Consider the following 26,155-nt stretch of genomic DNA (forward strand, 5'->3'; position numbering starts at 1 on the left):
ATCTCACTCGACCGGGAATCATTCGAGTCATTGGGCATGTCCTGCGAGTTTGTAAATGACAACTTCATCGTAAAGGAAATATAGGAATTGGTATTTTGGTCACTCAAATAAAGCAAAATACCATGTTTATTGCATTATTCATTTTTTTAATATAATTGTTCCTTGACACGATATAATGATCCCACATAATTTACAAGAGACCGTTCAATTGTCCAATAGACAATCAAGACTGCCTCTCTTGGAGCTGCATAGATTCGGCCGACATTTTTCGCTTCCGTTCTAAACCTCGTTGGAGTGTGTGACATCTTTGCCTATTCGGAAGCGCTTTCGCGGTTTGGTCGCTCACCTTTCAACTGAAGACACGGAGTTCGCATTAGCACGCTCGCATCACTGGGGGGCAGCCATCTTAGAATTCCGCGTAGTAGGGTGAGCTGCCTTGAGATTCTTACTATAAGCACTAGAGAGGAATCTGGCGCTAGCGTCTATGCGGCTCACATCACGGCCGCCTGTGTCATCAAGAGCCGCCATTATACCGTGCTCTCGCCTTTGTTTCACCATTGGCTTGGATTGAAACGTTTTAGTGGCCGTAAATTCAAATACAATGCCCCAAATACTCAAAAGAGTGTGTGTAATTATATAATTACAAAATAAGACACGCTTCTTCAATATTAATTAGATTAGAAATAAAGAGCGTTCCTTTTACTGAGAGTCTGCAAGAACAGCTATGCTTACTATTCCGCAGACCTAGCTGGTAGTTAACAATAATGTAAAATTTTGGGAGAAACTCATTGAAGACACTTATCTTGGAAACATTTTTAATAATAAATTTTTCGATGATCTCCGAAGGGTTTTATGCGCGTACCTGTGAAAACACTGCCTTTGCGGAGTCATTGTTCGTGTTTTTGTAACAGGCCATCTGCTACAACTTTCGAGCGGAAAATCACGCGCTTAGTCAAGAAGCCCGGGTCCAGTTATCATGTGTACTTCTGAAGCAAAAAAGAACCGGGAAATCACAAATTAACGCGTCTAAATTGTGGGCTTTTACCTATGTAAATATGTACTGATGGTCGCTCGCCGGAACTAGTCTTCCCATTTGCTTATAATGAAGCATAGCTGTTTTAGCATGAACTAATTAAAGAATTTCAAGTTTCCAAGTGAAGCGAGTTCAGCCATTTCCGACGGATCGGCTACCTCGTAGACATAGCAATGCATAGTGAAGAACGCAGGCCGAAGGAGACGCTTAAGAATCCGATAGACATTCCAAGCCACCAGCTGTGGTCTTCCCATAATTACCCTCCCCCCACGCTGTTTTGGATTCCCAGGAGCAGTTTTCTTTGTAGTATACTTACAAACTCAACGGTGAGCTGCCGCGACGGTCCGCTCAGAGTGCCCGGTGAGCGAAGGGGTGGTAACGGCGCTCAGGTGTCGCCACTAACGGCGGAGCGCCCCACACATGCGCAATGGCGCTCCCGCTTGCCATCGTAGCGGAGCGGGGCGTGAAAAACGGTCAGCTAAAACTCTCTACTGAACCCCAGTCATGTTTTACTGTGTCGCAGTAAAACATGACAGGGTCCGGTTCCGTGTTCATCCCCCCCCCCCAATCCCTTCCCCCCCAATTTTCATTCCGGTGAAGCCTTAACTCGGAGCTGCTTCTATGCCACCACCTATGCTCTTTCACAAGTGTTATACCACACGCCGCAACTGATGCCTCTTTCACAAGTTGCGCAATCGGTTGATAACGGCGGTAGCACCGTTACCAGGTGGTTGAGGAGAATCGACAGATGCGCAAATGGGCGTCAAAACAATGGAAAGCCCCTGCCGCCGAACCTGTATCCGTCACCGTTGCCGCCTCGAATTCCACTTCGTGTAGCAGCTGCGAATTCCGCATTGACGTAGAACGACTGTCCCGCTTGGAACACCGACGTGATCCCATAATTCTTACGCTTGAAGCGCTTTCAGAGCGACATTTTTCGCCGCTGTATTTTGCGCATAATTCCACGCCTATGACCCGTGGCCGGTTTATGCGTGCACGGGTTGGGAGTGGAAGGAGGGGGTGGGCACAAGCCGCTGACCTTCATGCCCGTACCGATTCCACGCCAGTCATTGTAGTGGGAGATTTAAACGTGTTAGTCTGGCGGCTAAATGCTACCTGTCAGCTGTCTTCCGTGGTGGATCGGTTTGGATTTGGGTCGGCGTGTCACACTGTCAGTAAGATGCCTACGACGCACGGCAGGGAAACGGACAGCCACATGGTTGCCCGCTAGAATAAATCTCGAGCCCTTCCAGGTTTTAACTCGCTATTGGACGGAGAGAGAGAGAGAGAGAGAGAACTTTTATTGCCCCAAGGACTAATTCGACGAAGCGGTGGGGACCGAGGGAGGAAACTTGTGCCAGGTGACTTTGGCAGCCCGAGCGACGATGTCTTCTGGCCCCACCGAATCCAAGCTGCCCGACACCCTCACCCAGTGCTCAGCGTCTCGATATGGGGGAAATAGGTGGTGGGCACATTGCCATTGGAGGTGATCCACGGTTTGGACTACCCCACAAGCGGTGCTGTAGGGTCAGCAGCACAGAGCGGGGTACATGCGGTGCAGGTGGGAGAAGCAAGGAAGGGTCCACGTCTGCACTACGCGCCATAGGCGTTCTTCGGCGTGAGAGAGCGCCGGGTGTGCAGGGGGCAGTAGACGGCGGGAGAGGCGGTAATGAGACGTAATCTCATGAAAGGAAAGCAGCCAATCTCTAGCTGACAGGGCTCTTTGGAAGGAATCAATGCTATGACCCGCTCGGAAGGTGAGCGCTGGAGCAGCTCTGTGTGCTGTCTCGCTCCATCCCATGCCCGTGTGGGCTAGGGTCAACACCAGCTCGGTGGGAGATTCAGGAGGATTTTAAAGAAGGATTTTGAGTGCCAGGAGAGAAATGCGACCCCGGACGAAATTTATAACGGCCGTTTTCGAATCAGAGGTAATGATGGCAGGGGAAGGCCGGAGAGTTGAAGCAAGAGCAATAGCCGCGCCGCCTCTTGAGAAGTCGCGGGGGAGGGAAGAACTGTGAAGGGTGAGGGTGGTAAAAGGGGTCTGTTGGGAGCATTGATGATTGCGACCGCGTAGGCGTTGTGGTGCCTGTAGCTAGAGGCGTGAACATAAACTGTTCCCGGGTGTACCGGGTATCGCTTCGTAAGGGCCCGCGCACGCTGCTCCCGGCGGGCGCGATTGGTCATCGCGTGCATGTTACCGGGAATGGGCAGGACAGTGTAGCAAAACGAAAGCTCAGTGGAAGTCGCCGGAGGAGACATTGACCTGTTGTGGTGGGCGGACGCATGTCATTCGCTCGGTGGAAGAAGGAAATTGAAGGAGAGTTGCACATCACCTCCTCGAATAGGTGCAAATCGCGCCAGGATTAACAGCAACTTGTCTGCTTGGAACGTCGGCGTGAGCCAGTATTTGTATCAGTAAAGCATGTTGTTCGGCTAGTTTGCTCAACATAGACGTAAAAGTGTGCATACTGATGGGATAGGGAAAAGAAGAGACAGGACGGGCGCACGACGTGCGTTCGTCCTGTCTCTTTCTTTCCCTGTCGCCGTCCGTATGTGCCGTTTTACGCCTACGTATTTGTTGTGCAGTTTGAAGCTGTCAGAGAAACATTTCCGCCGGTATCGTTCACAATAAGCATGCGCACATTACAGCTTGTTGATTAAATGCAGGCACCCACATCAATACTATAACGGAGCTCATAAGCCAGCCCGAAGACGTAAGAAGGCTCAAGCATTTTTATATACCAATGGCCGCAGCACTTCATTCACATTTTTGTAATGAGTCTCCCGACACACCAACCTTAGACGATCTTCCACCGTGGCGGTACGCGACAATGACAACCGATGATACGAAAAAGCCTCATCGCCGTGACCAGCCAGTGCCAACCTCCAATACCGCAGTCATTGAAGGTCACAGCGTAATTGTACAGAGACGCAGCTCTTCTGCCAAACGGACGGGCTGCTTTCGTCAGTGACACGCACCGGGAAATAAAAGGCTCGCGCTGTCATACTACCGACACGCCTGCCCCGCTGTTACAGGTGCTCCAGGCTGTACATGATGCAGTCAATGCTGCAAATGCACTCCAGAACATAACGGAGGTCCATATATACACAGACTCGCTCAGTGGTGTGAAGCATCTGAAGCAAGTAAAGAAGACACCTCTGATCTGCCAGCAGGTTCACAGCGTCCACAAAACATCAGAGTTAACTATCCGTATATATTGGCTACAGTGGCATGGTCAGAATATACTGGACCAATAAGCGGACCATCTTTCCCACTTCTCTTACATCCACCCCCAACCCCGTGAAGCCTGGTCGCCCTGTTTTGGCTGCGTGGATTCAGTGAAAAAATAACTGGAAGGATAACGATACGCAAACTCCTACCGATTGTGTCGTGGGAAAAAAGGTCTCACCGAGATTTGAACTCGGATCACTAGATTCAGATGCTAACCATCACACCGTAAGACCGCACATTTTCCGACGCCGGGAATCGAACCCGGGCCTCCTGGGTGCGAGCCAGGTATCCTAGCCACAAGACCACGCCGGTAGACGAAGTGCATGAAGACCTGCTGGTATAAAGGAACATATAGACACGTTTACGTAATACAGATATACCTGATTTTTCAGCCTGGTTGCGCTTTTTAGGCTGCGTGGATTCAGTTCAAAAATAACTGGAAGGATAACGATAGGCAAACTCCTACCGATTGTTTCGTGGGAAAAATAGGTCTCACCGAGATTTGAATTCAGATTGCTGGATTCAGAGTCCAGATTGCTAACCATTACACCATGAGACCGCATATTTTCCGACGCCGGGAATCGAACCCGCGCCTCCTGGGTGAGAGCGAGGTATCCTAGCCACTAGACCACGCCGGAGTTTTTTTCGTCTTTATTGCCCAAGGCATAACACTTACAAAGAAATAGAGGAGAGGTCAACCAAGATGGTTTATTGTCTCAAACATCACTGCCGTTCTTTCAGCTGGCAGCTATTTGTGCACTTTCATTAGAGTAAGTTCATGCATTACTGACAGCAAGTCATCATCACAACCTTGCCTAACGAAAACTTCGCGTAATCTACAAATATTTTCCACGAAATAGGAGCACACTGAACGTGCATCCACATCCGCATTCCTAACAGCCATGGGGCTCCTCGAGATTCCGTGCAGCCCCAGGAGAAAAAACAAGTCATACGGTACACTTTCAGGTATGACAGATAAGTACCGAATGCCGTGGGATGTTAGAGGAAGGTCTCTTTTAAGAGTTCGTTGGAGGACGTCCCAAAAAAAGACGGCATCCCAACAATCCAAGAAAACGTGTTCTACACTTTTGGGCTTCTTGCACAAGAAGCAATCGGCTCCCCATGGCAGATAAATATCCTTGCTTTGCATCCACGTTTTAACCGGTAGTGTTTCTGTGTGCAGCTTGTAAATAAGGGTTTTTACCCCTCCTGGTGCTGTCATTTTTTTAACTCTTTTTAAAACACGCTGACCTGGGCCAGCAAGGAATCGTGTCCTATACAGAGGCTCGTCAAACAAGGATTCTGTTCAATCTCTGGATACTTTTTGCGGGTTACTGAAGACAGGTAATCGCGAGAAAAGCGAGCAGTCAAGAATCGGTATGCAAAAACCACTTTACGCAAGAAACAACTGACATTAGTACGTGATCCTTGAACTGTGGACACAACAAAATCAGGTAAAGCATTGACCAACTTAATCTGCAAGAAAGCACGTACAAAAGGGTGAGACTGGTCTCTTAGAAAGGAAAAACGTGATACAAGTTGGCGAATAAATAAGTGGGGCAGTGCAAGTCCACCCCGTTCTATTCGTCTAAAAATATTGCTCCGAATCGTCCTTTCGAACTGGGACTGCCATACAAACACTGCAAATATACGATGTAATTTTTGCACATTTAACCTAGAACAATACAATGCCTGCATACGTACCATAATTTCGATACAAGAAATACATTACATACAGTTGCACGGGCAAATATGGACATATTCCTCCCTCCCCATCTTTCCGTTTGCCCGCGCACATCGTGTTCTCTCTCCTTCCAGTAGGCCGTATTTTCTCCGTAATGCTCAAAAGGGATACCGAGATAACGCGTAGGCTTCGTTGACCAAGACACCCGCTCGTAAACACTTGGGCTGCTGCCCAAACACCATGCTAAAGACCAACGCATTTTTTAAGATTCACCGAACTGCCAGTTTTATCACAGAATTCCTGCGTGATGCTCAAAGCATTACAAACACTTTCGCGATTGACGCAGAAAAAAGCGACATCATCCGCATAAGCAAGTACTTTCACGTCACAGGACTCCAAAACGTACCCTCTGATCAGATCACTGTTGTTAATTTTGGCACATAAGGGTTCGATGTCCAAAGCGAAAAGCAAGGACGACAGTGCACATCCTTGTCGTACCGACGAACGGATGTGAACGTTATCTGTTAGTTCTTTATTAACGATTATTTTAGTGGTCGAGTTATGATATGCCATTTTAACCCCTTCAAAAATGACTTTACCAATGCCGACGTGTCTCAGAATTTTAAACAAAATGTCATGGCAAACCTTATCAAAGGCTTTTTCGAAGTCTACCTGTAGCATTGCTACTCGCCTGAAATCCATGTCGCACGATTCAAGAATACTGCGTACAACATGAATATTTGTGTAACTGCTCCTTCCCTTTATGCCACACGTTTGATGTGGCCCTACTAATGTTTTGATAACCGATTGTAGTCTTTTAGCTAGAACTTTCATAAAGATTTTGTAGTCTGTGTTTGTTAGTGTGATCGGTCTGAATCCAGTTACTTTGATACGTTGTTCTGGGTCATCGCTATTGGGTATAAGTATCGTATGGGCTTTGGAGAAGGAGGGAGGTAAACAACCCTGCCTGAAAGATTCACAGAAAACATTGCATAAAAAAACTGCCAGGTCTGACTTGAAGGCTTTATAAAAGTCTGCCCCTAACCCGTCAAGTCCACGGGATTTGCCATTATTGAGGTTCCCTATTGCCTCTTCAATTTCGCTCAAGGTTATGGGCGCTTCAAGTCCTTCTGTAAGTTCGCTTTAGCTGCGGCAGTTGCGTGAGGAAAAGACTGTCGAAACCTGTTTGAGGCTTTTTGTGAGGGAAAAGGTCTTGGTAATGTTGAGAAAAGGCGAGTTCTATTTCGTGTTGCTCTTCGGTAACTGCGTCATTAAACTCTATTTGGCTTATCTCATTCTTTTTTGCGTAGCGTTTTTCATCCGCAAGTGCACGCTTTGTTGGCATCTCGCCAGCAGTGTAATTTTCTGCCCGTGCTCTTATCAATGCTTCTTTATATTTTTCGTTTGCTATCGCTTCTATTTTGGCCTTTATGTTACGTAAGTCACCCATGAAAGTGCCTGGCTCGTTGGCTTCTTCAACTGTCAGTCGGTTTAGTAATTCTTTTAACTCAGAGTCCTCCTTTTTTGCTTCAAATTTCATTTCGGTAGAGCGCTCGATAGCCACCATTTTGACGTGTTGTTTGAAACGTCCCCATTTTTCGATAGTGTTTTTGTGTTCATTAGCATCTTCGAGTGATTTGTTTTCCTTTAGCAATTCAAGAAACTTTTCGTCCTGTAGTAGCTTGATATTAAACTTCCAGAGTTCGTAGTTACACTTCGCTCTTCGTTGTTTCACCTCTCCCACCGTGACTGATACTATGCAATGGTCGCTGAAGGATACTTGTTCAACAGCGTATTGACTGCACTCAGGGGCAAGGTTTGCCGATAAATATATTCGGTCGAGGCGGGCATGGCTTGAGCCTCGATAGTGGGTATATCTGACCGTATGCGCATTACTAGCCAGATTTACGACGTCTTCGAGTTGCAGGTTGCTCAGGCTTTCTTTTAGAAACTGAGCACTAGAATCGTAATGGGCATTTTGATTCGAACGATCTTCCTTGTTGACTACGCAATTTAAATCACCTAGCAACAGGACATGTCGGTCACAATTGAGCGTCTTGATCAGGCCCTCGAAAAAACACTTTCGTTGATTCACTTTAGTAGGAGCATATACTCCTACTGCTCTTAACTGTAACCCCTCGTAACAAAAATTACAACTAATAAAACGACCCTCTTGGCAGGCCGTTACCCCTTGAACTACACAATTCAGCGACTTCCTTAGAAAAAGACAACAACCGCCAGACGTACCAACCGCATGGCTAACGCACACGTCAAAACACCTCCTAAAACGCTGTACCAGTGTGCTGCTTTCTTTCTACTTTGCTCTCCTGGATGGCTAGTAGGTCTAACTGCCTATCCTCCATGAGCTTAGAAAGTCGAAACTGTCTCTGTTTTGAATTGAGGCCTCGGACATTAAGCGTAGCTTCACGAAGAGGCGCTTTAAATGCCTTAGCCCTCTTTTTTGTTTTTGTAAAACAGCACACCTACACCACGGCACTTACATTAGACAGTGCTATTAAGTACCCCGTCGGGAAACCCGTGATGTTCACGAAGAGCGTAGTTGTCCCGATGCGTACTTGCCCTTTTTTTTGGTTGCGACCTTCCACTCGTGTTCCAAGCGCTGCAGCTTTTGTTCGTCACCCAGTTCGGTGAGTTCACGCGGGCACTTCGACGACGTCCCTTGTTTATCCTTCGTGGCCGCTCCCTCGGTGTCTTCCGCTGTCTGGTAGCCGTCGCTAGGTAGGGTCAAAGTCGATTCTGACGACTGCTGGCGAGAGGCGTCGTCCTCCTTATTCTTGTCTAGTTCCACTGCCTTGGATGTGTCGTCACCATTTTTCTGAGTTCCGTCGCTGGTATCTCCTTCACGTACTTCATCGGGCGGCGGAGGAAAGGGTGGAGTTGTGTCTACCGCTTTCTCCAGTTCTTTGTTGCCTTGTGCGCCGGTCACTGCTGAAGCTAACGCCGCCGTTGCCGCCCTCTCCGCTTCCTCGACGTCCATGACGTCGGGATGCACCTCTTGCTCTTCGGGACGCCCAGTGACGTTAGCGTATGTGCGCGCGCAGTCGCGGGATTCGTGTCCGAACGAGTGGCACTGGGTGCACTTCGGAACTCTGCAGTCCTTCCTGATATGACCCCTCCTACGACAGCGCAGACAAACAGGTGCACGTCAAGGCACGACAACAAGCACGGTACCCCCGTAAAACATGAAAAGGTGTGGGAGCTCGTCGGGCGATAGGTCTTCACGTAGCGTAAGACGCACCAACCTTGTCGTCGACTCGGCGGATTCAAAACCCGCCGCTCCCCAGGTGTATTGGCGCACGTCCTTGACGTCCCCGAATTCGGTGAAAGTCCTGCGCACAGCCTCGTCCGATGCACGAACTGGCACCCAATGCACTTTGATTGTCAGTTCCTGGTGGGCGGGGTCGATGGTGGCGCAGAAACGCCCCTTGACCTGAATTCCTCCGGCGGTTATCAGACGTTGTCTTGCTTCTTGCGTGCGCAGCTTAATAAGCCACACATGTCCCATTTGGAAAGGACCGATGCCTCCAATATCCTTGAGCACGCCAAACCGTTGAAGTGGCGTGCGGAAGTCTTCAATCCTGTAAGGCCTTCCACCAAGGTCGCAGTGTAGGATCAAGCAGGTCTTCATTGAATCCCCTGAAGGCAACGTCGGAAGCAAGAACCTGTAGTCCGAATGCGCACAAGAGGACCGGTCACCGCGGCTGAACATAGCCGCAGAAACACCTGGCTCGGAGCCAGCCATCACCACATACGATCGCTGCGCGAACCGGAAGCGGAAGCGTAAGAGCCAGGTATCCTAGCCACTAGACCACACCGGAAGACGAAGAGCATGAAGAGGTGCTGGTATAAAGGAGGCATATAGACGCTTTTACGTAAAACACATATACTAGATCCCTCAGTTTGCTTGCCCTCTTGAGGCTACGTGGATTCTGTTCAAAAATAACTGGAAGGATAACGATACCCAAAGCCGCACCGATAGTTTCGTGGGAAAAAAAGAGGTTTCACCGAGATTTGAACTCGGATCGCTGGATTCAGAGTCCAGAGGGCTAACCATTACACCATGAGACCGCACATTTTCCGACGCCGGGAATCGAACCCGGGCCTCATGGATGAGAGCCAGGTATCCTAGCCACTAGACCACGCCGGAAGACGAAGAGCATGAAGAGGTGCTGGTATAAACGAGGCATATAGACGCTTTTACGTAAAACACATATACTAGATCCTTCAGTTTGCTTGCCCTCTTGAGGCTACGTGGATTCTGTTCAAAAATAACTGGAAGGATAACGATACCCAAAGCCGCACCGATAGTTTCGTGGGAAAAAAAGAGGTCTCACCGAGATTTGAACTCGGATCGCTGGATTCAGAGTCCAGAGTGCTAACCATTACACCATGAGACCGCACATTTTCCGACGCCGGGAATCGAACCCGGGCCTCATGGATGAGAGCCAGGTATCCTAGCCACTAGACCACGCCGGAAGACGAAGAGCATGAAGAGGTGCTGGTATAAAGGAGGCATATAGAAGCTTTTACGTAAAACACATATACTAGATCCTTCAGTTTGCTTGCCCTCTTGAGGCTACGTGGATTCTGTTCAAAAATAACTGGAAGGATAACGATACCCAAAGCCGCACCGATAGTTTCGTGGGAAAAAAAGAGGTCTCACCGAGATTTGAACTCGGATCGCTGGATTCAGAGTCCAGAGTGCTAACCATTACACCATGAGACCGCACATTTTCCGACGCCGGGAATCGAACCCGGGCCTCATGGATGAGAGCCAGGTATCCTAGCCACTAGACCACGCCGGAAGACGAAGAGCATGAAGAGGTGCTGGTATAAAGGAGGCATATAGACGCTTTTACGTAAAACACATATACTAGATCCTTCAGTTTGCTTGCCCTCTTGAGGCTACGTGGATTCTGTTCAAAAATAACTGGAAGGATAACGATACCCAAAGCCGCACCGATAGTTTCGTGGGAAAAAAAGAGGTCTCACCGAGATTTGAACTCGGATCGCTGGATTCAGAGTCCAGAGTGCTAACCATTACACCATGAGACCGCACATTTTCCGACGCCGGGAATCGAACCCGGGCCTCATGGACGAGAGCCAGGTATCCTAGCCACTAGACCACGCCGGAAGACGAAGAGCGTGAAGAGGTTCTGGTATAAAGGAACCATATAGACACGTTTACGGAAAAAATGATATGCTTGATCCTTCAGTTTGCTTCCTCGATTCCTCTTTTCGATTCCTCGATTCGAAGAGGGTTCGATTCCTCTTTAGGCTACGTGGATTCTGTTAAAAAGAACTGGAAGGATAACGATACGCAAACCCGTACCATTAGTTTCCTGGGAAAAAAGAGGTCTCACCGATATTTGGACTCGGACAGCTGGATTCAGAGTCCAGAGTGCTAACCATAACACCATGAGACCGCACATTTTCCGACGCCGGGAATCGAACCCGGGCCTCATGGATGAGAGCCAGGTATCCTAGCCACTAGACCACGCCGGAAGACGAGGAGCATGAAGAGGTACTGGTATAAAGGAGGCATATAGACGCGTTTACGTAAAACAGATATACTTGATCCTTCAGTTTGCTTGCCCTCTTGAGGCTACGTGGATTCTGTTCAAAAATAACTGGAAGGATAACGATACCCAAAGCCGCACCGATAGTTTCGTGGGAGAAAAAGAGGTCTCACCGAGATTTGAACTCGGATCGCTGGATTCAGAGTCCAGAGTGCTAACCATTACACCATGAGACCGCACATTTTCCGACGCCGGGAATCGAACCCGGGCCTCATGGATGAGAGCCAGGTATCCTAGCCACTAGACCACGCCGGAAGACGAAGAGCATGAAGAGGTGCTGGTATAAACGAGGCATATAGACGCTTTTACGTAAAACACATATACTAGATCCTTCAGTTTGCTTGCCCTCTTGAGGCTACGTGGATTCTGTTCAAAAATAACTGGAAGGATAACGATACCCAAAGCCGCACCGATAGTTTCGTGGGAAAAAAAGAGATCTCACCGAGATTTGAACTCGGATCGCTGGATTCAGAGTCCAGAGTGCTAACCATTACACCATGAGACCGCACATTTTCCGACGCCGGGAATCGAACCCGGGCCTCATGGATGAGAGCCAGGTATCCTAGCCACTAGACCACGCCGGAAGACGAAGAGCATGAAGAGGTGCTGGTATAAAGGAGGCATATAGAAGCTTTTACGTAAAACACATATACTAGATCCTTCAGTTTGCTTGCCCTCTTGAGGCTACGTGGATTCTGTTCAAAAATAACTGGAAGGATAACGATACCCAAAGCCGCATAGTTTCGTGGGAAAAAAAGAGGTCTCACCGAGATTTGAACTCGGATCGCTGGATTCAGAGTCCAGAGTGCTAACCATTACACCATGAGACCGCACATTTTCCGACGCCGGGAATCGAACCCGGGCCTCATGGATGAGAGCCAGGTATCCTAGCCACTAGACCACGCCGGAAGACGAAGAGCATGAAGAGGTGCTGGTATAAAGGAGGCATATAGACGCTTTTACGTAAAACACATATACTAGATCCTTCAGTTTGCTTGCCCTCTTGAGGCTACGTGGATTCTGTTCAAAAATAACTGGAAGGATAACGATACCCAAAGCCGCACCGATAGTTTCGTGGGAAAAAAAGAGGTCTCACCGAGATTTGAACTCGGATCGCTGGATTCAGAGTCCAGAGTGCTAACCATTACACCATGAGACCGCACATTTTCCGACGCCGGGAATCGAACCCGGGCCTCATGGATGAGAGCCAGGTATCCTAGCCACTAGACCACGCCGGAAGACGAAGAGCATGAAGAGGTGCTGGTATAAAGGAGGCATATAGACGCTTTTACGTAAAACACATATACTAGATCCTTCAGTTTGCTTGCCCTCTTGAGGCTACGTGGATTCTGTTCAAAAATAACTGGAAGGATAACGATACCCAAAGCCGCACCGATAGTTTCGTGGGAAAAAAAGAGGTCTCACCGAGATTTGAACTCGGATCGCTGGATTCAGAGTCCAGAGTGCTAACCATTACACCATGAGACCGCACATTTTCCGACGCCGGGAATCGAACCCGGGCCTCATGGACGAGAGCCAGGTATCCTAGCCACTAGACCACGCCGGAAGACGAAGAGCGTGAAGAGGTTCTGGTATAAAGGAACCATATAGACACGTTTACGGAAAAAATGATATGCTTGATCCTTCAGTTTGCTTGCCCTCTTTAGGCTACGTGGATTCTGTTAAAAAATAACTGGAAGGATAACGATACGCAAACCCGTACCATTAGTTTCGTGGGAAAAAAGAGGTCTCACCGATATTTGGACTCGGACAGCTGGATTCAGAGTCCAGAGTGCTAACCATAACACCATGAGACCGCACATTTTCCGACGCCGGGAATCGAACCCGGGCCTCATGGATGAGAGCCAGGTATCCTAGCCACTAGACCACGCCGGAAGACGAGGAGCATGAAGAGGTACTGGTATAAAGGAGGCATATAGACGCGTTTACGTAAAACAGATATACTTGATCCTTCAGTTTGCTTGCCCTCTTGAGGCTACGTGGATTCTGTTCAAAAATAACTGGAAGGATAACGATACCCAAAGCCGCACCGATAGTTTCGTGGGAGAAAAAGAGGTCTCACCGAGATTTGAACTCGGATCGCTGGATTCAGAGTCCAGAGTGCTAACCATTACACCATGAGACCGCACATTTTCCGACGCCGGGAATCGAACCCGGGCCTCATGGATGAGAGCCAGGTATCCTAGCCACTAGACCACGCCGGAAGACGAAGAGCATGAAGAGGTTCTGGTATAAAGGAACCATATAGACACCTTTACGTAAAAAAGATATACTTGATCCTTCAGTTTGCTTGCCATCTTTAGGCTACGTGGATTCTGTTCAAAAATAACTGGAAGGATAACGATACGCAAACAAATCCATCGATGGCCTTACATCTAAGTTAGACACTGATCTCGCGAACGTGGTTAATTGGTGCCGTAATAATTGTTTATATATTATTCCTGAAAAAACGAAGTATATGATCTTTAAAACTAGTCAAAGGCAAATACCCTCCGTTCCTGCTTTAACGCTTGATACCAATCTTATCGCTGCTTGTAACTCTGTGTCGTTTCTTGGCGTTTTACTGTACTCTAACCTAATATTTAATTCTCATATCAACCATATCAAGAAAAAAACTGCTTATGGTATTAGGGGCCTAATTAAAGCTCGTCCGTTTTTCTCACATGATGCGCTTTTATCACTTTATTTTTCTTTCATTCATAGTCATTTAAATTACGGGATTGTAGCATGGGGCAACACCTATCATTGTCATACATCATCAGCGAAACATATCCAAAATCAATCAATTCGCATTATCACCAGGAGCCATCCTCAGTCCAATTCCCAGGATTTATTGCGCCATTATAATGTGTTATAAATCAACAAGTTGTTTCAGTATAATTTAAGCATAATATTTTTTAAGTCTCTATGTTCCAAACTACATTTCAATTTTGTCGACCCAAAATTCTTAGTAAACCAAAACACCACAAGATTTGCCTCAAACAGAAATTTTCTGCGACCACGTGTTTCAACTAATTACGGCAAAATGACTTCAACTTTCACAGCCATATCAATATGGAATAGTCTACCAGCTGCTGTTAAATCCACTCAATGCATGTCTTCATTTAAATCATCCTTGAAAAACCATCTGTTGTCGTATTAATTGTGTTTCTATCACTTATTCTTTTTCTTGTTAGTCTTTCCCATTGTATAATTGATATGACTTTTTCTGCTTCTATGGTTTCCTCAAAATGTTGTATGTTCTTTTTATGCTGCAATTGCCATACATTTCCAATTGAAATTTTTCTACTATTTATTGTTGTTTTGGATTATAATTGCTTGTCGGTGTTTATTGTTTGCTGCCTGAAATTTAATCAGTGATTACCCCTGTTGTTAACTTATCGAGGGTCCCGGTACAGTCTTCGACTTTGGGACCCTTGTCTGTAACCTTTTGTACTGTTATAACACTTGCCTACTGCATTTTAATAAACTTCTTCTTCTTCTTCTTCTTCAAACCCGTACCGTTAGTTTCGTGGGAAAAAAGAGGTCTCACCGAGATTTGAACTCGGATCGCTGGATTCAGAGTCCAGAGTGCTAACCATTACACCATGAGACCGCACATTTTCCGACGCCGGGAATCGAACCCGGGCCTCCTGGGTGAGAGCCAGGTATCCTAGCCACTAGACCACGCCGGAAGACGAAGAGCATGAAGAGGTTCTGGTATAAAGGAACCATATAGACACGTTTACGTAAAAAAGACATTCTTGATCCTTCAGTTTGCTTGCCCTCATTAGTCTACGTGGATTCTGTTCAAAAATAACTGGAAGGATAACGATACGCAAACCCGTACCATTAGTTTCGTGGGAAAAAAGAGGTTTCACCGAGATTTGAACTCGGATCGCTGGATTCAGAGTCCAGAGTGCTAACCATTACACCATGAGACCGCACATTTTCCGACGCCGGGAATCGAACCCGGGCCTCCTGGGTGAGAGCCAGGTATCCTAGCCACTAGACCACGCCGGAAGACGAAGAGCATGAAGAGGTTCTGGTATAAAGGAACCATATAGACACGTTTACGTAAAAAAGACATACTTGATCCTTCAGTTTGCTTGCCCTCTTTAGTCTACGTGGATTCTGTTCAAAAATAACTGGAAGGATAACGATACGCAAACCCGTACCATTAGTTTCGTGGGAAAAAAGAGGTCTCACCGAGATTTGAACTCGGTTCGCTGGATTCAGAGTCCGGAGTGCTAACCATTACACCATGAGACCGCACATTTTCCGACGCCGGGAATCGAACCCGGGCCTCCTGGGTGAGACCCAGGTATCCTAGCCACTAGACCACGCCGGATTTTTTTTTTTTTTTTTTTTTTATTGCCTGCTTAGACATTTTTACAGAACAGAAACAGAAATGCATAATGTTAAAACCTGTGTGCCAGCCTTGGCTCACAGAGAGGTTTTAAAACTTCCTAAGGCACACTAGATCATCGAGGACAGGCAACCACTCTGGCGATTCATCCTCTACACGGAGCACCTCCCTTATGTACTGCACACTTTCAATAAAGTTTTCCCTGACAGGTCGGGCATTGATGTCCGCATTTCGCACGGCCATTCTCGTCCTCCATATGCTGTGCAGGCTGAGCACCATGATTAAGTCATACGGTACACCACCCTCACTTTCCAGGGGCAGGAACCGAATACCCTGTGGGGTTATGGGTAGCTCCTTCTTCAACGTGCGCTGAAGGATGTCCCAGTGGAACACCGGGTCCCAGCATTCAATAAACACATGATTGACCGTTTCCGGTTTTTTACACAGACTACATTTTGTTGTCCATGGGACGAAGAAACCTCTCTCTGCTAACCATACATTTACAGGTAGCGTCTCGCTGTGCAATTTAAAGAAAAAAGATTTCATACTTGGTTTTACGGGCATTCTTTTAACCCTCCTGAGAACATCAGATCCGGTGCCCTTTCCGTATAACGACCTATACAGTGGTACTGGCAAACAAACATCGACAAGGTCCTTGTACAGGCACTTTCTTGAAACGCTAGACAGGTATTCAAGTGAGAACCGCACTTTCAGAAAATCAAATGACAGGGCTACTTCTCGTAGGTATCCCCTTACCCCATTACCAAAATGACTGCTAGAGGACACAACAAACTCAGGTAGGACATGTTTCAACCGGACTTGAATAACCGTGCGCAAGAATAAATCTTTTTGGTCCCGCAAAAAACAAAACCTTGCGACAACTTGTCGTAAAAATAAATGGCAGAGACCAAGTCCTCCTTTCCTTACTGATCTGAAAAGATTAGTACGACTTGTTCTTTCCCAACTGGAAGACCAGATAAAAACAGCAAAAACCCTGTGGATTTTTTGAACATTTACACGAGTCATGCATAACACTTGTAGCATGTACCACACTTTGGTTAACAAAAAAAGGTTGCAGATCGTGGCACGGGCAAACATCGAAAAGTTGCGCCCTTGCCAGTTTCTTGTTTTTTCCCTCAGCTTTTCTGTCTCGTCACTCCAGTACTGGCCAGTATCACGGTAATGTTCCAGCGGCACACCGAGATACTTTGTCGGCAAAGCTGCCCATTGTATGTTCTCGAAAAGAGGGGGCGTTGAGTTCCAGTTTCCGTGCCAAAATCCCGAACATTTATCCCAATTAACTACCGCTCCTGATTTTTTGCAAAAGGACTTCACCACCTTAACTGTTTCACTTACGCTCTCTTGATCCCGACAAAAAACAGCAATATCATCTGCGTAAGCGAGCAGTTTTACTTCCGCACTCTGCAATTGGAATCCTCGTATTCCCTCCTCCTTCATTATTCTTAGGCAGAAAGGTTCAAGATATATAGCAAAAAGTAGTGGGGATAATGGGCAGCCTTGCCTGACCGAGCATCCTATGTTTATCGCCTCAGTTACGTTTTTGTTAACAATGATGCTCGCTTTACAACCGGCGTAGGCCATTTTTGTACCCTCCAGAATAACGGATCCGACATTCACGTATTTTAAGATGCTAAACAGTACATCGTGCGATACCCGGTCAAAAGCTTTCTCCAGATCCAGTTGCACCATTGCCACACGACCCGAGAAAGCATCACAGCACTCCAAAACACTTCTAGCTACATGAACATTAGTGCTTATTGTGCGGTGCTTGATACCACAAGTTTGATGTGGACCTACCAGGCACTGAATTACGGTTTGCAACCTTCGTGCTAGGACCTTCATGTAAATTTTATAGTCTACATTAGTCAGACTAATTGGCCTATAAGACTTTACGGACAGTAGCTTTATTCTTTCCTCGCACTTTGGTATCAAGACTATGTAGGTCTCCTTAAACGTTTGCGGAAGCACACGTATTTCGTACGCCTCCACAAGCACTTCACATAAAAACACTGCCGCCTCCGTTTTAAATGCCTTGTAAAATTCTGCGCCTAGGCCATCTGGACCAGGTGACTTGCCAACGCTCAGCTCATCGATTGCTCTTTCTAGTTCCCCCACACTAATTGGTGCTTCGATTATGTCACATACATCTTTATCTAACTTGGGCATGAGCGGTAAAAATTCCTTAGCGAAACCTTCATCCTCTGGAATGTGCGTGCCCAGCAGTTCTGTGTAGTACTCTACGAATGCGCGCTCAATCATTTCCTTGTTGTCTGTAACGATATTACGGTACGTTATTTCCTTTATTATGTTCCTCTGCGCATAGCGCTTTTCGTCTGATAGCGCACGCTTTGTGGGCATTTCTCCCATCCACATTTTATCTGCGCGTGCTCTGACGATGGCTCCCCTGTAGCGTTCAGTATCGATTGCTTCTAGCCTGTTTTTCGTATCTCTTATCTCTTGTTTGAATTCCCCGGGGTTTATGCTTTCTTCTAGCAGAAAGGTACTTAACTGTTGGCGTAGGCCTTTCTCATTCTTTCTTCGTTGTTTATTTAGAATCGTGCTCCTTTCCATTGCGCTAATCTTGACTTGTTCCTTAAAAAGTTCCCATCTGGCCCCCCAGCTCATTCGCATGTCAGTGTGCATATTAGTAAAAAGTTCGTTAACTTTGGTTGTGAAAGGTTCATCTGTAAGAATGCGACTGTTCAATTTCCACAACTTCCAGTTCCATTTCGGTACGTTTTTCTTTGTTCCAAGGCTGCAGGCCACTAAGCAATGGTCGCTGTAAGCCAAAGCCTCGACCTTGTAATTGGCACACAGAGGGACTAGTTCGCTTGAAATATACATGCGGTCGAGTCTAGCGTGGCTACTCCCTTGATAGTGGGTAAACCACACTGGGCCTTTGGGCGTGAAAAGAGCCACGTCTTCAAGAGAATTTCGTTCAATTATATCCATCAAACACTCAGCACCCCTATCTCTAATGCGCTCTTTTGTTGTTCTGTCTTCTTGCATGCACACACAGTTGAAGTCACCAAGCAAAATTATAGCCCTTCCGCAATCAAGGTGTTTACCAAAGCTTTGAAAAAACACTTCCCTTTCGTTTTGTCGGTTAGGTGCATAAATGCATATCACTCTCCATTCAGTGTTGGAAAAAGAAAAATCGCAAATCACAAAGCGGCCACAGGGATCCACTACGACCGTCTGCTCAACAATGCCCAGTGATCGCCTAATGAAAAGAGCGCACCCAGCCGATGTCCCCACAGCATGCGAAACGCACACATTGAAATGTGCTGTGAAAGGCTGCACCATGCCGTCTGTCACTTCCTGGCTTTGTACTTTGGTTTCCTGCACTGCAATTATATCTAACTCCCTGTCCGCAAACAGCCTACTAAGCTGACATTGCTTCCTTCTCGTTGCCAATCCTCGGACATTAACTGTGGCAACATTAATTGCAGTATCTAGGCGTACAGCCATTTGAGAAAAAAATCAGACCGCATGCCGCTTACCTCGGTGATTTGACGGATACATGGATGCGTCAGTATTGGCGTAAATCACTGTGGCAAGAAGAACAGATACACACAAATTTTTCACGACGGTGGCTTTGGGGGCCTCTTCTCGCCGACGTGAATGTTCGGCTTTGGGTCGAGGCGTTTTCTCCTTACTGCCGGTCCCGTTGACGAGTTCTCCTCTCGGTTCGTCACATCACCATCCGCAGCACATTGTTCCCTTGGACGCTTAGACGCAAGCTCGTTCACCGCACCACCTTTCCCACGCGTTACGGCGTCCTCGGCATCCATGGAGCCGTCGCTCGGGTAGCCGTCGTCTGTACTTGGAAGTGGGGTGTCTTGAGGCAGCCCCTCCGGCGCCTGTGTGGCTCCAGGTTCTTCCTTGTCCGTCGTCGCCTCGGTGGCAGTACCTTTGGTGGCGTCTCCTTTAACTGCTGACACGTCGCGTGGGGTTGAGGTACGCTCGAGAGACGGGCTTCCGACGACCTCCTCCGCTTCCGCCTCGTCCATTATGAGCTCACTTCGCTCTTCATTCGTACCGGGTCCTGTGGCCGCCGCATACGTTTTCACGCAGTTGGCGCCGTCATGTCCAAAGCGGCGGCAGACGTTGCACTTGGGAACTCGGCACTCCCTCCGAATGTGCCCAGTTTGGTTGCAGCGAAGGCATAGCGGAGGCCTTCCTGGCACAGCGACGAGAGCTAGCTCGCCCCCGACACGCAGCTGATGCGGCAAATCGTCCCGAGCCACGCCCCCTTTGAGGCGAAGCACTACGGTGCGTGTCATGGTGCTGAAGTTCGTGCAGCCATTAACGCGCCACTTTTCCTTCGTCACTTCAACAACACTGCCGTAAGGCGCGAACGCTTCCTTTATCTGGTCGTCCGGAGCATTGTGCAGGACCCAGTGAAGTTTGAGGCGGACGTCTTGGTGGCACGGGTCAATTACCAAGCACTTGTGGCCCTTGACGGTGACTTCTTTCTTCAAAAGCAATTTCTTCTTCCCGTCATCGCTCTTAAAGGTAACTGCCCAGATGTGATTCATTTGGTATGTGCCGAGAGCAGCTACGTCGGCAAGCATACCGTCATGCATTAACGCGTCACGGAAGTCTTCCACGCGGTAAGGCCGCGCCCTTACGTCGCCATGCAAAAAGACAGTGTTCACAACAACAGACCCGGTTGGCAGAGGGGGCAGAACAACAGAGTATTCCTGGGCTTCGTTATCGCTCCTGTTACCGCGGCCAGACTTGGCCGCAAACGCCGCTCCGACGGAGCTCATGATTCCGCGTCCGTACGCGAGCGTGACCGGAAGTAGCCTAGACCACGCCGGAAGACGAAGAGCATGAAGAGGTTCTGGTATAAAGGAACCATATAGACACGTTTACGTAAAAAAGACATACTTGATCCTTCAGTTTGCTTGCCCTCTTTAGTCTACGTGGATTCTGTTCAAAAATAACTGGAAGGATAACGATACGCAAACCCGTACCATTAGTTTCGTGGGAAAAAAGAGGTCTCACCGAAATTTGAACTCGGATCGCTGGATTCAGAGTCCAGAGTGCTAACCATTACACCATGAGACCGCACATTTTCCGACGCCGGGAATCGAACCCGGGCCTCCTGGGTGAGAGCCAGGTATCCTAGCCACTAGACCACGCCGGAAGACGAAGAGCATGAAGAGGTTCTGGTATAAAGGAACCATATAGGCACGTTTACGTAAAAAAGACATACTTGATCCTTCAGTTTGCTTGCCCTCTTTAGTCTACGTGGATTCTGTTCAAAAATAACTGGAAGGATAACGATACGCAAACCCGTACCATTAGTTTCGTGGGAAAAAAGAGGTCTCACCGAGATTTGAACTCGGATCGCTGGATTCAGAGTCCAGAGTGCTAACCATTACACCATGAGACCGCACATTTTCCGACGCCGGGAATCGAACCCGGGCCTCCTGGGTGAGAGCCAGGTATCCTAGCCACTAGACCACGCCGGAAGACGAAGAGCATGAAGAGGTTCTGGTATAAAGGAACCATATAGACACGTTTACGTAAAAAAGACATACTTGATCCTTCAGTTTGCTTGCCCTCTTTAGTCTACGTGGATTCTGTTCAAAAATAACTGGAAGGATAACGATACGCAAACCCGTACCATTAGTTTCGTGGGAAAAAAGAGGTCTCACCGAGATTTGAACTCGGATCGCTGGATTCAGAGTCCAGAGTGCTAACCATTACACCATGAGACCGCACATTTTCCGACGCCGGGAATCGAACCCGGGCCTCCTGGGTGAGAGCCAGGTATCCTAGCCACTAGACCACGCCGGAAGACGAAGAGCATGAAGAGGTTCTGGTATAAAGGAACCATATAGACACGTTTACGTAAAAAAGACATACTTGATCCTTCAGTTTGCTTGCCCTCTTTAGTCTACGTGGATTCTGTTCAAAAATAACTGGAAGGATAACGATACGCAAACCCATACCATTAGTTTCGTGGGAAAAAAGAGGTCTCACCGAGATTTGAACTCGGATCGCTGGATTCAGAGTCCAGAGTGCTAACCATTACACCATGAGACCGCACATTTTCCGACGCCGGGAATCGAACCCGGGCCTCCTGGGTGAGAGCCAGGTATCCTAGCCACTAGACCACGCCGGAAGACGAAGAGCATGAAGAGGTTCTGGTATAAAGGAACCATATAGACACGTTTACGTAAAAAAGACATACTTGATCCTTCAGTTTGCTTGCCCTCTTTAGTCTACGTGGATTCTGTTCAAAAATAACTGGAAGGATAACGATACGCAAACCCGTACCATTAGTTTCGTGGGAAAAAAGAGGTCTCACCGAGATTTGAACTCGGATCGCTGGATTCAGAGTCCAGAGTGCTAACCATTACACCATGAGACCGCACATTTTCCGACGCCGGGAATCGAACCCGGGCCTCCTGGGTGAGAGCCAGGTATCCTAGCCACTAGACCACGCCGGAAGACGAAGAGCATGAAGAGGTTCTGGTATAAAGGAACCATATAGACACGTTTACGTAAAAAAGACATACTTGATCCTTCAGTTTGCTTGCCCTCTTTAGTCTACGTGGATTCTGTTCAAAAATAACTGGAAGGATAACGATACGCAAACCCGTACCATTAGTTTCGTGGGGAAAAAAGAGGTCTCACCGAGATTTGAACTCGGATCGCTGGATTCAGAGTCCAGAGTGCTAACCATTACACCATGAGACCGCACATTTTCCGACGCCGGGAATCGAACCCGGGCCTCCTGGGTGAGAGCCAGGTATCCTAGCCACTAGACCACGCCGGAAGACGAAGAGCATGAAGAGGTTCTGGTATAAAGGAACCATATAGACACGTTTACGTAAAAAAGACATACTTGATCCTTCAGTTTGCTTGCCCTCTTTAGTCTACGTGGATTCTGTTCAAAAATAACTGGAAGGATAACGATACGCAAACCCGTACCATTAGTTTCGTGGGAAAAAAGAGGTCTCACCGAGATTTGAACTCGGATCGCTGGATTCAGAGTCCAGAGTGCTAACCATTACACCATGAGACCGCACATTTTCCGACGCCGGGAATCGAACCCGGGCCTCCTGGGTGAGAGCCAGGTATCCTAGCCACTAGACCACGCCGGAAGACGAAGAGCATGAAGAGGTTCTGGTATAAAGGAACCATATAGACACGTTTACGTAAAAAAGACATACTTGATCCTTCAGTTTGCTTGCCCTCTTTAGTCTACGTGGATTCTGTTCAAAAATAACTGGAAGGATAACGATACGCAAACCCGTACCATTAGTTTCGCGGGAAAAAAGAGGTCTCACCGAAATTTGAACTCGGATCGCTGGATTCAGAGTCCAGAGTGCTAACCATTACACCATGAGACCGCACATTTTCCGACGCCGGGAATCGAACCCGGGCCTCCTGGGTGAGAGCCAGGTATCCTAGCCACTAGACCACGCCGGAAGACGAAGAGCATGAAGAGGTTCTGGTATAAAGGAACCATATAGACACGTTTACGTAAAAAAGACATACTTGATCCTTCAGTTTGCTTGCCCTCTTTAGTCTACGTGGATTCTGTTCAAAAATAACTGGAAGGATAACGATACGCAAACCCGTACCATTAGTTTCGTGGGAAAAAAGAGGTCTCACCGAGATTTGAACTCGGTTCGCTGGATTCAGAGTCCGGAGTGCTAACCATTACACCATGAGACCGCACATTTTCCGACGCCGGGAATCGAACCCGGGCCTCCTGGGTGAGAGCCAGGTATCCTAGCCACTAGACCACGCCGGAAGACGAAGAGCATGAAGAGGTTCTGGTATAAAGAAACCATATAGACACGTTTACGTAAAACAGATATACTTTATTTTTCAGCGTCGTGGCCCGTGTTGGGGATATGAGGATTCAATTCAAATTCAGCTCAGTTACGTTCCGCAGCATCAAGTGCCTATTCAAGGAAATAAAATTAAAAAACAGCTAAGGAAGGTTGTCATTAGGTAACGCTGCGTTAATCTTGCTTACATTAGGGTAGCTTAAGGTTGAACAGCCATTTCCACGCACGTGATGCTGCGGAACGACCTGCTACCGCTTTCCCAGCGAATGTAGTTATCGAAGACGGAAACAAATGTTTGAGGCGGCTAGTCGCACTAAATTTATATACAGTTAAACCTGGATGCAATGAACCTCTATGTAACGAATTCCTGGATTTAACGAAGTTTTTGAATTCCCCATTCCCGCCTTCATTGAAGTCCATGTGTTGGCGACCTCTGTGTAACGAAGGAGTTGCGAGGGTTAATCTGGCTGTAACGAATTCGCTACGTCGATGAGTCGAGGTGTCTTGTCCTTTTTCTGAAAAATCGGCTGGCGAAAAGCTCTAATTTAGCGAATTTCGTCCGCACCGCATTTTCGTGCGTTTCCATGTGTGAGTACGGTGTCCGCTAGGTTCAAGGCCTGCCTGTCGGCGTGTAGTCCCATGCGTACCCTGATATCTGTGGTATGGGTTCGTGGGTAATTTCTTCTGCCTGAATACGAAAAGATTTGTCTTTTCAAGACAACCTTGCAATTTTAAAAGCCGTCTTCGCTGGCGAGAAAGAAGAACATCACCGCCCGGTACAGTGCCCCAGCTAGCGTCCCTTCAACAATTTTGACTGCAGAAAAGAGGATGAAGTTCCCCAAAAGGCCCCCTTTCAGCATAAGCTTGGATCTTGAAAGGCGCTAAGGCACCGAAAAGTACCATAAAGCAAAAGTGATACTTAGTTATGTTTGTAAATTCGGGGGCCGTGTAGTAGCAGCAAACCCGAATCACGCAGCTTTTCAGTGTGAAATATATCCTTGAACACGGGTGAGTTCAGCATCACTGAGGCCTGGCATATGTATTTCGTATCTGCTTTATTCCCGCGAGATTTAAGTCGAAACCAGCATGTAACGAAAACCTGGACATAACGAAAAAATACTAATTTTTGTCAACTTCGTTATATCCATCTTTAACAGTATGTGTAGTAGCGAGGGTAGAAGTAACCCTCACCAGTAACCATAATTAGCGAATACTAGATCGCTTCACAAGGCCCACACGGAGAAGTAGAACTATGATTTCATTGCCTATATTCTCGCTGCTATAATTTTACACGCACATGAGGACATTGACAATTATGATGCTAATGATGTTGATGAGCTCTTCCTGGGAAAGGTAAACTAAGGGAGATTTTTCTGGGTCTATCAATATTACCTGCCCCTTAAGGGCGATAAAAATGGTAGTGACAAAATTTTTATCCTCACAGCCACCATGAGTACGCATTTCACGTATCTGCTTGCTTGGCTGCAAAGGATATCGTAACTTAGCTCGCATTGCTAACTAGGTGACAAACAGTGAAACGGCTACTCGATAACGGCTCTCTGTAACGCTTCATAGCGCGACGCGTTCAGTAGTACGTGCCTCAACTCGGTCGTAGCCGGAAGTATCCCTCAACTCCAACATACCGCAGATAACGTAAGTGACCGCAACGACCCAGCCAAGCATCGTAACGATCTTAAGCCACAGAAAGCCACTATCGCCGTCAACGCTCCGAGTAGTGGGGCAACCAGAAGCGGGGCAACCTGCGGGAGACTGATCGAAGCCATTCGAAAGCGATAAAGGGACCGTGCAACACTTTTTTAACTTTTTAAAAAGAGTAAGTTATGTGGAGGAAATTGCAAACCGGGGTGTCTCCGAACCCTCAACTATACAGCAAATGGCATCCGGAAGTCTTTACTCCTAAGTGCACTCACTGCAATAGCATTGCGGACCTAGTCCACATGGCCTGGACATGCCCTTTCTATAACGACCCGAACAGAAATGTGGAATCCTGGGAGATCTTATTACTCAACCATAAAGCAGAAAAGCAACGCAAAGCCATCGGGCTGGCCTTGACCACCGCCGAACCCCAAGGGATTCCGGCCGACGGTTAGGGGGTGAACGGGGGTCTAGTCTAATGCCCTCTTCGTTGTCATTTTAAACGGGTGCAAATAAAAGTTAATTCTCTCTCTCTCTCTCTCTCTCTCTCTCTCTCTCTCTCTCTCTCTCTCTCTCTCTCTCTAAATTCTAACTTCTAAGAAAGCGTAGTCAACAAACACATCCAGTACTTAGAATAGGATGTGGAAAAATACCCAAGCCAAAAATTATCGCTCTGTGCCCATCAGAAAACTTAGAAACTTGCTCAAGAAAGTGTTCTCTCTTTCCTGGTCTTGGCATTC

The 26,155-nt window shown here is 47.4% G+C and overlaps 1 protein-coding gene and 48 non-coding genes across 49 annotated transcripts; all 49 read right to left on the bottom strand.

Annotated features, from left to right (window-relative positions):
- Window positions 1–4,505: 4,505 nt before the first annotated feature.
- On the bottom strand, window positions 4,506–4,577 carry Trnaa-cgc (transfer RNA alanine (anticodon CGC)). The gene has a single exon. It is a non-coding gene; the product is annotated as a tRNA-Ala (tRNA).
- Window positions 4,578–4,831: 254 nt separating this feature from the next.
- Window positions 4,832–4,903, bottom strand: Trnae-cuc (transfer RNA glutamic acid (anticodon CUC)). The gene has a single exon. It is a non-coding gene; the product is annotated as a tRNA-Glu (tRNA).
- Window positions 4,904–9,966: 5,063 nt separating this feature from the next.
- Trnaq-cug (transfer RNA glutamine (anticodon CUG)) lies at window positions 9,967–10,038 on the bottom strand. The gene has a single exon. It is a non-coding gene; the product is annotated as a tRNA-Gln (tRNA).
- Window positions 10,039–10,045: 7 nt separating this feature from the next.
- Window positions 10,046–10,117, bottom strand: Trnae-cuc (transfer RNA glutamic acid (anticodon CUC)). The gene has a single exon. It is a non-coding gene; the product is annotated as a tRNA-Glu (tRNA).
- A 178-nt stretch (window positions 10,118–10,295) lies between these two features.
- Trnaq-cug (transfer RNA glutamine (anticodon CUG)) lies at window positions 10,296–10,367 on the bottom strand. The gene has a single exon. It is a non-coding gene; the product is annotated as a tRNA-Gln (tRNA).
- Window positions 10,368–10,374: 7 nt separating this feature from the next.
- On the bottom strand, window positions 10,375–10,446 carry Trnae-cuc (transfer RNA glutamic acid (anticodon CUC)). The gene has a single exon. It is a non-coding gene; the product is annotated as a tRNA-Glu (tRNA).
- A 178-nt stretch (window positions 10,447–10,624) lies between these two features.
- Window positions 10,625–10,696, bottom strand: Trnaq-cug (transfer RNA glutamine (anticodon CUG)). The gene has a single exon. It is a non-coding gene; the product is annotated as a tRNA-Gln (tRNA).
- Window positions 10,697–10,703: 7 nt separating this feature from the next.
- Window positions 10,704–10,775, bottom strand: Trnae-cuc (transfer RNA glutamic acid (anticodon CUC)). Its single transcript has one exon. It is a non-coding gene; the product is annotated as a tRNA-Glu (tRNA).
- Window positions 10,776–10,953: 178 nt separating this feature from the next.
- Trnaq-cug (transfer RNA glutamine (anticodon CUG)) lies at window positions 10,954–11,025 on the bottom strand. The gene has a single exon. It is a non-coding gene; the product is annotated as a tRNA-Gln (tRNA).
- Window positions 11,026–11,032: 7 nt separating this feature from the next.
- Window positions 11,033–11,104, bottom strand: Trnae-cuc (transfer RNA glutamic acid (anticodon CUC)). Its single transcript has one exon. It is a non-coding gene; the product is annotated as a tRNA-Glu (tRNA).
- Window positions 11,105–11,403: 299 nt separating this feature from the next.
- On the bottom strand, window positions 11,404–11,475 carry Trnae-cuc (transfer RNA glutamic acid (anticodon CUC)). The gene has a single exon. It is a non-coding gene; the product is annotated as a tRNA-Glu (tRNA).
- Window positions 11,476–11,653: 178 nt separating this feature from the next.
- Trnaq-cug (transfer RNA glutamine (anticodon CUG)) lies at window positions 11,654–11,725 on the bottom strand. The gene has a single exon. It is a non-coding gene; the product is annotated as a tRNA-Gln (tRNA).
- A 7-nt stretch (window positions 11,726–11,732) lies between these two features.
- Trnae-cuc (transfer RNA glutamic acid (anticodon CUC)) lies at window positions 11,733–11,804 on the bottom strand. The gene has a single exon. It is a non-coding gene; the product is annotated as a tRNA-Glu (tRNA).
- A 178-nt stretch (window positions 11,805–11,982) lies between these two features.
- Trnaq-cug (transfer RNA glutamine (anticodon CUG)) lies at window positions 11,983–12,054 on the bottom strand. The gene has a single exon. It is a non-coding gene; the product is annotated as a tRNA-Gln (tRNA).
- Window positions 12,055–12,061: 7 nt separating this feature from the next.
- On the bottom strand, window positions 12,062–12,133 carry Trnae-cuc (transfer RNA glutamic acid (anticodon CUC)). The gene has a single exon. It is a non-coding gene; the product is annotated as a tRNA-Glu (tRNA).
- Window positions 12,134–12,307: 174 nt separating this feature from the next.
- On the bottom strand, window positions 12,308–12,379 carry Trnaq-cug (transfer RNA glutamine (anticodon CUG)). The gene has a single exon. It is a non-coding gene; the product is annotated as a tRNA-Gln (tRNA).
- Window positions 12,380–12,386: 7 nt separating this feature from the next.
- On the bottom strand, window positions 12,387–12,458 carry Trnae-cuc (transfer RNA glutamic acid (anticodon CUC)). The gene has a single exon. It is a non-coding gene; the product is annotated as a tRNA-Glu (tRNA).
- Window positions 12,459–12,636: 178 nt separating this feature from the next.
- On the bottom strand, window positions 12,637–12,708 carry Trnaq-cug (transfer RNA glutamine (anticodon CUG)). Its single transcript has one exon. It is a non-coding gene; the product is annotated as a tRNA-Gln (tRNA).
- A 7-nt stretch (window positions 12,709–12,715) lies between these two features.
- Trnae-cuc (transfer RNA glutamic acid (anticodon CUC)) lies at window positions 12,716–12,787 on the bottom strand. Its single transcript has one exon. It is a non-coding gene; the product is annotated as a tRNA-Glu (tRNA).
- Window positions 12,788–12,965: 178 nt separating this feature from the next.
- On the bottom strand, window positions 12,966–13,037 carry Trnaq-cug (transfer RNA glutamine (anticodon CUG)). The gene has a single exon. It is a non-coding gene; the product is annotated as a tRNA-Gln (tRNA).
- Window positions 13,038–13,044: 7 nt separating this feature from the next.
- Trnae-cuc (transfer RNA glutamic acid (anticodon CUC)) lies at window positions 13,045–13,116 on the bottom strand. The gene has a single exon. It is a non-coding gene; the product is annotated as a tRNA-Glu (tRNA).
- A 257-nt stretch (window positions 13,117–13,373) lies between these two features.
- Trnae-cuc (transfer RNA glutamic acid (anticodon CUC)) lies at window positions 13,374–13,445 on the bottom strand. The gene has a single exon. It is a non-coding gene; the product is annotated as a tRNA-Glu (tRNA).
- A 178-nt stretch (window positions 13,446–13,623) lies between these two features.
- Trnaq-cug (transfer RNA glutamine (anticodon CUG)) lies at window positions 13,624–13,695 on the bottom strand. Its single transcript has one exon. It is a non-coding gene; the product is annotated as a tRNA-Gln (tRNA).
- A 7-nt stretch (window positions 13,696–13,702) lies between these two features.
- On the bottom strand, window positions 13,703–13,774 carry Trnae-cuc (transfer RNA glutamic acid (anticodon CUC)). Its single transcript has one exon. It is a non-coding gene; the product is annotated as a tRNA-Glu (tRNA).
- Window positions 13,775–15,093: 1,319 nt separating this feature from the next.
- Trnaq-cug (transfer RNA glutamine (anticodon CUG)) lies at window positions 15,094–15,165 on the bottom strand. Its single transcript has one exon. It is a non-coding gene; the product is annotated as a tRNA-Gln (tRNA).
- A 7-nt stretch (window positions 15,166–15,172) lies between these two features.
- Trnae-cuc (transfer RNA glutamic acid (anticodon CUC)) lies at window positions 15,173–15,244 on the bottom strand. The gene has a single exon. It is a non-coding gene; the product is annotated as a tRNA-Glu (tRNA).
- A 177-nt stretch (window positions 15,245–15,421) lies between these two features.
- Trnaq-cug (transfer RNA glutamine (anticodon CUG)) lies at window positions 15,422–15,493 on the bottom strand. Its single transcript has one exon. It is a non-coding gene; the product is annotated as a tRNA-Gln (tRNA).
- A 7-nt stretch (window positions 15,494–15,500) lies between these two features.
- Window positions 15,501–15,572, bottom strand: Trnae-cuc (transfer RNA glutamic acid (anticodon CUC)). The gene has a single exon. It is a non-coding gene; the product is annotated as a tRNA-Glu (tRNA).
- Window positions 15,573–15,749: 177 nt separating this feature from the next.
- Window positions 15,750–15,821, bottom strand: Trnaq-cug (transfer RNA glutamine (anticodon CUG)). Its single transcript has one exon. It is a non-coding gene; the product is annotated as a tRNA-Gln (tRNA).
- Window positions 15,822–15,828: 7 nt separating this feature from the next.
- On the bottom strand, window positions 15,829–15,900 carry Trnae-cuc (transfer RNA glutamic acid (anticodon CUC)). Its single transcript has one exon. It is a non-coding gene; the product is annotated as a tRNA-Glu (tRNA).
- A 3,368-nt stretch (window positions 15,901–19,268) lies between these two features.
- Window positions 19,269–20,729, bottom strand: LOC144173605 (uncharacterized). The gene has a single exon (XM_077701957.1). The coding sequence runs from the start codon at window positions 20,712–20,714 to the stop codon at window positions 19,524–19,526; it is 1,191 nt and encodes a 396-aa protein (XP_077558083.1). The 5' UTR covers window positions 20,715–20,729; the 3' UTR covers window positions 19,269–19,523.
- Window positions 20,730–20,943: 214 nt separating this feature from the next.
- Trnaq-cug (transfer RNA glutamine (anticodon CUG)) lies at window positions 20,944–21,015 on the bottom strand. Its single transcript has one exon. It is a non-coding gene; the product is annotated as a tRNA-Gln (tRNA).
- A 7-nt stretch (window positions 21,016–21,022) lies between these two features.
- Trnae-cuc (transfer RNA glutamic acid (anticodon CUC)) lies at window positions 21,023–21,094 on the bottom strand. The gene has a single exon. It is a non-coding gene; the product is annotated as a tRNA-Glu (tRNA).
- A 177-nt stretch (window positions 21,095–21,271) lies between these two features.
- On the bottom strand, window positions 21,272–21,343 carry Trnaq-cug (transfer RNA glutamine (anticodon CUG)). The gene has a single exon. It is a non-coding gene; the product is annotated as a tRNA-Gln (tRNA).
- A 7-nt stretch (window positions 21,344–21,350) lies between these two features.
- Trnae-cuc (transfer RNA glutamic acid (anticodon CUC)) lies at window positions 21,351–21,422 on the bottom strand. The gene has a single exon. It is a non-coding gene; the product is annotated as a tRNA-Glu (tRNA).
- Window positions 21,423–21,599: 177 nt separating this feature from the next.
- On the bottom strand, window positions 21,600–21,671 carry Trnaq-cug (transfer RNA glutamine (anticodon CUG)). The gene has a single exon. It is a non-coding gene; the product is annotated as a tRNA-Gln (tRNA).
- Window positions 21,672–21,678: 7 nt separating this feature from the next.
- Window positions 21,679–21,750, bottom strand: Trnae-cuc (transfer RNA glutamic acid (anticodon CUC)). The gene has a single exon. It is a non-coding gene; the product is annotated as a tRNA-Glu (tRNA).
- Window positions 21,751–21,927: 177 nt separating this feature from the next.
- Window positions 21,928–21,999, bottom strand: Trnaq-cug (transfer RNA glutamine (anticodon CUG)). The gene has a single exon. It is a non-coding gene; the product is annotated as a tRNA-Gln (tRNA).
- Window positions 22,000–22,006: 7 nt separating this feature from the next.
- On the bottom strand, window positions 22,007–22,078 carry Trnae-cuc (transfer RNA glutamic acid (anticodon CUC)). The gene has a single exon. It is a non-coding gene; the product is annotated as a tRNA-Glu (tRNA).
- Window positions 22,079–22,255: 177 nt separating this feature from the next.
- Trnaq-cug (transfer RNA glutamine (anticodon CUG)) lies at window positions 22,256–22,327 on the bottom strand. The gene has a single exon. It is a non-coding gene; the product is annotated as a tRNA-Gln (tRNA).
- A 7-nt stretch (window positions 22,328–22,334) lies between these two features.
- Window positions 22,335–22,406, bottom strand: Trnae-cuc (transfer RNA glutamic acid (anticodon CUC)). The gene has a single exon. It is a non-coding gene; the product is annotated as a tRNA-Glu (tRNA).
- Window positions 22,407–22,584: 178 nt separating this feature from the next.
- Window positions 22,585–22,656, bottom strand: Trnaq-cug (transfer RNA glutamine (anticodon CUG)). Its single transcript has one exon. It is a non-coding gene; the product is annotated as a tRNA-Gln (tRNA).
- A 7-nt stretch (window positions 22,657–22,663) lies between these two features.
- Window positions 22,664–22,735, bottom strand: Trnae-cuc (transfer RNA glutamic acid (anticodon CUC)). The gene has a single exon. It is a non-coding gene; the product is annotated as a tRNA-Glu (tRNA).
- Window positions 22,736–22,912: 177 nt separating this feature from the next.
- Trnaq-cug (transfer RNA glutamine (anticodon CUG)) lies at window positions 22,913–22,984 on the bottom strand. Its single transcript has one exon. It is a non-coding gene; the product is annotated as a tRNA-Gln (tRNA).
- Window positions 22,985–22,991: 7 nt separating this feature from the next.
- On the bottom strand, window positions 22,992–23,063 carry Trnae-cuc (transfer RNA glutamic acid (anticodon CUC)). The gene has a single exon. It is a non-coding gene; the product is annotated as a tRNA-Glu (tRNA).
- Window positions 23,064–23,240: 177 nt separating this feature from the next.
- On the bottom strand, window positions 23,241–23,312 carry Trnaq-cug (transfer RNA glutamine (anticodon CUG)). Its single transcript has one exon. It is a non-coding gene; the product is annotated as a tRNA-Gln (tRNA).
- A 7-nt stretch (window positions 23,313–23,319) lies between these two features.
- Window positions 23,320–23,391, bottom strand: Trnae-cuc (transfer RNA glutamic acid (anticodon CUC)). The gene has a single exon. It is a non-coding gene; the product is annotated as a tRNA-Glu (tRNA).
- A 177-nt stretch (window positions 23,392–23,568) lies between these two features.
- Trnaq-cug (transfer RNA glutamine (anticodon CUG)) lies at window positions 23,569–23,640 on the bottom strand. Its single transcript has one exon. It is a non-coding gene; the product is annotated as a tRNA-Gln (tRNA).
- Window positions 23,641–23,647: 7 nt separating this feature from the next.
- Window positions 23,648–23,719, bottom strand: Trnae-cuc (transfer RNA glutamic acid (anticodon CUC)). Its single transcript has one exon. It is a non-coding gene; the product is annotated as a tRNA-Glu (tRNA).
- Between the last annotated feature and the right edge of the window lie 2,436 nt (window positions 23,720–26,155).

Source organism: Haemaphysalis longicornis, unplaced genomic scaffold, assembly GCF_048455015.1.
Source record: "Haemaphysalis longicornis isolate Haplotype H1 unplaced genomic scaffold, Haemaphysalis longicornis Haplotype H1 scaffold_3, whole genome shotgun sequence".
In the NCBI taxonomy this organism is placed as follows: Eukaryota; Metazoa; Arthropoda; class Arachnida; order Ixodida; family Ixodidae; genus Haemaphysalis; species Haemaphysalis longicornis.